At 66.2% G+C, this 4,712-nt stretch overlaps 1 protein-coding gene across 1 annotated transcript; it reads left to right on the forward strand.

Moving 5' to 3' along the window:
* Position 1: 1 nt before the first annotated feature.
* On the forward strand, positions 2-4,707 carry HDAC10 (histone deacetylase 10; the record flags this gene model as incomplete). The annotated part of the gene is made up of 19 exons (XM_008048089.1): positions 2-27; positions 95-229; positions 443-539; positions 764-861; positions 1,016-1,120; positions 1,240-1,308; positions 1,486-1,612; positions 1,726-1,791; positions 1,972-2,031; positions 2,108-2,197; positions 2,373-2,479; positions 2,569-2,636; positions 2,716-2,968; positions 3,075-3,159; positions 3,519-3,610; positions 3,749-3,805; positions 4,080-4,158; positions 4,324-4,506; positions 4,591-4,707. Coding segments are annotated over 19 exons (1,914 nt in total), but the record flags the coding sequence as incomplete, so codon positions are not given.
* Positions 4,708-4,712: the final 5 nt, after the last annotated feature.

Here is a 4,712-nt window from a genome sequence, read left to right on the forward strand (position 1 = left end):
GACGGCCACCCGGCTGCTCTGGGACGAGTAAGTGCGCCCTGGCGGGCCGGGGGCGGGGCGTGGGCGCCGGACGCTGAGCTCGCATCCGCCCCAGCCCCGAGTGCAGGATCGAGTGTCCCGAGCGCCTGACTGCGGCCCTGGACCGCCTGCGGCAGTGCGGCCTGGAGCGGAGGTGTCTGCGGTTGTCAGCCCGCGAGGCCTCGGAGGCGGAGCTGAGCCTGGTGCACAGGTCAGACCCGGGCGCCGGTGCCGGGACTGCCCGCCTGCAAACCGGGGCCTGTCAGCCTCGACGAGCCTCGCCCCCAGGCGCCTGTTTCGCCGTGGGTGGGCGTGCAGGCTTACAGGCACGAGGGAGGGGTGCGTGGCACTCCCGCGGGAACCCAGCGCCTCTCCCCGCGCCGGGCCAGTGACCCTGTCTCTCCTGCCCGCCTGCCGTCTGCAGCCCCGAGTACGTGGCCCTGGTTCGGGGCACCCAGGTCCTGGGCGAGGGGGAGCTCCAGGCGCTGTCCTCACAGTATGATGCCGTCTACTTCCACCCGGTGCGTGGCCTCTGTCGGTAACCCGCCATCCAGAAGCCCCTCCGCGTGCCTGTGCGTGTTCACCCCACGACTGCCAGTCGCAGCCAGGACCCCTGTTCACACAAGTTACGAGGCCCTGCCTGTGGCGACGGCCAACCCCTCGGACCTTCCTGGTCTGTTCTGCGTGGCAGCAGGTCTGCGGAGGGTGCCGGGCAGGCTGGCTCAGCGGCACCTCTGTCCCACAGAGCACCTTTCGCTGCGCCCAGCTGGCTGCAGGGGCTGCGCTGCAACTGGTGGATGCCGTGCTGGAGGGAGCAGCGCGCAACGGGCTCGCCCTGGTGCGGTGAGCGCGCTGCCTCGCCTGGCTGCCCCGGGTGGTCCTGTGGGGGCAGAATGACACTGACGCGCCCGGTACCCCACTCACACCCGCCAGGCTCCTGGGTGGTCCTGAGGACCAGGATGACCCTGACGTGCCCATACCCTACTCTCACCCTCAGGCCTCCTGGGCACCACAGCCAGAGAGCAGCGGCCAATGGGTTCTGCATATTCAACAATGTGGCTGTAGCGGCTGAATATGCCAAGCAGAAGCACGGCCTGCACAGGTGTGCGCTGGGCTGGCTGCGGGGCGGAGCCCAAGCCAGACAGGAAGGGCAGTTCCCATCCCAGCTGCAGTGGGCGGGCGGGCTCCACCCCACAGCAGCCTGGTACCATCTACCCCCAGAATTCTCATTGTCGACTGGGACATCCATCACGGCCAGGGTATCCAGTATGTCTTTGAAGATGACCCCAGGTGAGCTGGGGTGGCAACACCACCCTGCCCTGCACCCCACTTTTGGGTGCACAGCTGGGCCTGGGAAAACCTGAGGGGAGGGATGGAGCTGTCTTCTCAGGGTCAGTGCTCTGCAAGGAGCCGTGGTGCGGATGAGGGTCCTGACCTATGACCTCTGACCCAGTGGGCTGTTCGCAGCGTCCTTTATTTCTCCTGGCACCGCTACGAGCATGGGCGCTTTTGGCCTTTCCTGCGGGAGTCAGATGCAGATGCAGTTGGGCAGGGGCGGGGCCGAGGCTTCACTGTCAACCTGCCGTGGAACCAGGTGCCGGCCTTCACCCCCCACCCAGCCCACCTCCCCCGCCTGTACCCCCCCTGGCCTGGGTGTCCAGCCAGGGTACCTGTTGCAGCGCTGGCCCACTGACATGCTCCCCCCAGGTAGGAATGGGAAACGCTGACTACATGGCTGCCTTCCTGCACCTGCTACTCCCGCTGGCCTTTGAGGTGACTACGCAGTGGTGGTCCCAGGGTGGGCAGGCAGAAGGGGCACTTGGTGCTTGGAGTTCGACCACGAAGACAGAAGAGCTTTGAGCCACTCCACTCCTGGGGACCCAGGAGGTGGTGAGTCTGCACCAGGCTGCCCTCCAGCCTTGTTCTTGCCCCTCTCCTCCTTCTGGCCTGTAGTTTGACCCGGAGCTGGTGCTGGTCGCAGCAGGGTTTGATTCGGCCATCATGGACCCCGAGGTGAGGGCCTGGCCTGGTTAGGGAGGGCAGTGGGGTCCGGGGGCCCAGGCGCCCATCGCATTGGCTTTGGTTCCAGGGGCAGATGCAGGCCACCCCAGAGTGCTTCGCGCACCTCACACAGCTGCTGCAGGTGCTGGCTGGCGGCCGGGTTTGCGCTGTGCTGGAAGTGAGTGGGTTGGGCATGGGATGGGGAGGTTCCCGGGCAGAGGCGTGGGGCCGACCACGCTGAGCTGGGAACCAGGTGCCCATGTGCAGCAGGGAGGGTGTCCCACCTGGGTGGTGAGCCAGATGGGGCCTCCTGGCAACATCCCTGCCCTGTCACATCTCTGCCCTCCTCCCAGGGCGGCTACCACCTGGAGTCCCTAGCACAGTCGGTGTGCATGACAGTGCAGGCGCTGCTGGGTGACCCGGCGCCCCCCCTGTCGGGGCCCATGGTGCCAAGTCAGAGGTGCGAGGGAGGCAGGTGGGCAGGGCCAGGTGGAAGGCCGGGCAGGGTGGGCAGGAGGCTAGGTGTCACCATCCCACTCCTTCCCATAGCGCCCTGGAGTCCATCCAGAGGGCCCGAGCCGCCCAGGCCCCGCACTGGACAAGCCTCCAGCAGCAAGGTTAGCGGGGCTAGGATCTGGGCTGGGGGCAACCGGCCTCGGGCTCCCAGTAGCAGTTGTGACTCTGAGCTGTCCCTAGGTGTGTCACCTGTGCTGACTTCCGGCACCTCTTCAGAGGGGAGGGCTCCGCCCCTGCTGCCTGGGGCTTCCGTGTGCACAGCAGTGGCAGCAGCTGTGCTGAGCTCCCTCCCAGACCAGAGGCATTGCTGCACCGTCCCCCCTATCTGCACGGCGGTTGCCCTGACGCTTCCAGATGCCACCCTAGCCCTGCCCCCGGATGTTCTCCATCAGGAGGGGTCAGCCCTGAGGGAGGAGGCAGAAGCCTGGGCCAGGTGGGCAGGGCTGGCCTGGGAGAGGGCTGGGGCTGTGTCTGTGCATGTGTGTGTGACTCACGAGTGGTCATTGAGCATGTGTGCTCCTCTGGTCTCTCCTCCACAGGCCACACGAGTCCCTGGCCCAGGATGAGGCTGTCACTGCCCTCGAGAGACTCCTGTATCTCTTAGACGGGATCCTGGATGGGCAGGTGGGGTACCTGGCAGGGGCTGGGGGTGCTGTGGACCCAGGGCCAGGGCCTACGAGGTGTGCCTGTCCAGAGGAGGGCTAGGCAGTGCAGAACCACAGGGACATGGTATCACCTTGTGCTGGGAACTATTCCCAGCATGGTCCCAGGGACGCAGATCACCAGTGACCTCACCTCAGCCTCAACTAAGTGCTCTTTGGCAGGGAGGTGAGGGGAATATTCAAGCATGGACTTTAGCATCATGTTTACAGGTGTGATTTGACCTCAGAGTGCAAGGGAGGGCTGACAGCAGCCGTGTGGCTAGAGACTGAGGGAAGGAACGCGTGGGTCTGTGTCACCCACCACTGCTGTTCATCCCAAAGGTGAGTTGTGGCATTGCAGCCACCCCGGCCCCTGCTGCAGCCGCCACCCTGGATGTGGCCACTCGGAGAAGCCTGGCCCACGGAGCCCAGAGGTGAGCCTCACCTGGCCATCCTGAGCCTCCGAGGCAGCACTCGTGGGTACCCCCTGCCCCAGATGGCCACGTGGGGAGGGCTCTGGGAATGCACTCTAGCAGTATGAACACTGCCTGTCTGGGGCAACTTTTCCCCAGACTGCTCTGTGTGGCCCTGGGACAGCTGGACCCGCCCCCGGACCTCACCGATGACGGGTATGACTCTTGGGTCATGCATCTGTCTGGTTGTGCATGTGGTTGGACCCCCAGGGGTAGTGGTGGGGCCCTGTGTGGTACAGAATGGGGCCTTCTTCAGCTGGGGCTTGGGAAGGGGCCCCAGGGGCAATGGCAGGTGGGTTCCCGCACGGAAGGTCAGCAGTTGAAGCACCCTGCTCCCCTCCCTGCCCATGGCCCCTAGAGTTGCTCTGCCTTTGTTGCCCTGGCCCAGAGGCGAGCAGGGTCTCACACATATGTGCATATGTCCTGGAAGGCGGACTCTGTGGCTGAACATCAGGGGCAAGGAGGCAGCTGCCCGGTCCATGTTCCACATCTCCATGCCACTGCCAGGGGTGAGTGTCCACGCCACGTGGCAGGCAGATGCGTGGGGGCCCCAGGAATGCACTGTCATGAGAGTCAGGGCCCTGAGATTGGGAGGTGGGGGCCGGGGTGTGGATAGGGAGCCAGGCAGGGCCAGGCCTGGATGAGCAGCTGCTGGGTCGCTGTCGTCCCCACAGACGACCGAGGGGTTCCTGAGCTGGCTCTTGGGCCTGGTGCTGCCCCTGGCTTATGGCTTCCGGCCTGACTTGGTGCTGGTGGCCCTGGGGCCTGCCCACGACCTGCAGGGCCCCCAAGCGGCCCTCCTGGCTGCGATGCTGCGTGGACCGGCAGGGGGCCGGGTTCTGGCCCTGGTTGAGGAGGTGAGTTGGGCAGGGTAGACGAGTCACGGGCGGAAGACTGGGGGGGGGGATCCGCGACCACGGCCACCTTTGACCCCGGCCCAGGAGTGCACGCCCCAGCTCGCGAGGGTCCTGGCCGGGGGGCTGCACGGAGAGCCACCGCCTCGTCTGGCCCCGCTCGCGACGGCCTCGCCGGAGGACATCCGAGCCCTGGTGCACCTGAGAGG

Source organism: Carlito syrichta, unplaced genomic scaffold (genome assembly GCF_000164805.1).
Source record: "Carlito syrichta isolate Samal-C Ts95f unplaced genomic scaffold, Tarsius_syrichta-2.0.1 Scaffold120501, whole genome shotgun sequence".
Classification (NCBI taxonomy): Eukaryota; Metazoa; Chordata; class Mammalia; order Primates; family Tarsiidae; genus Carlito; species Carlito syrichta.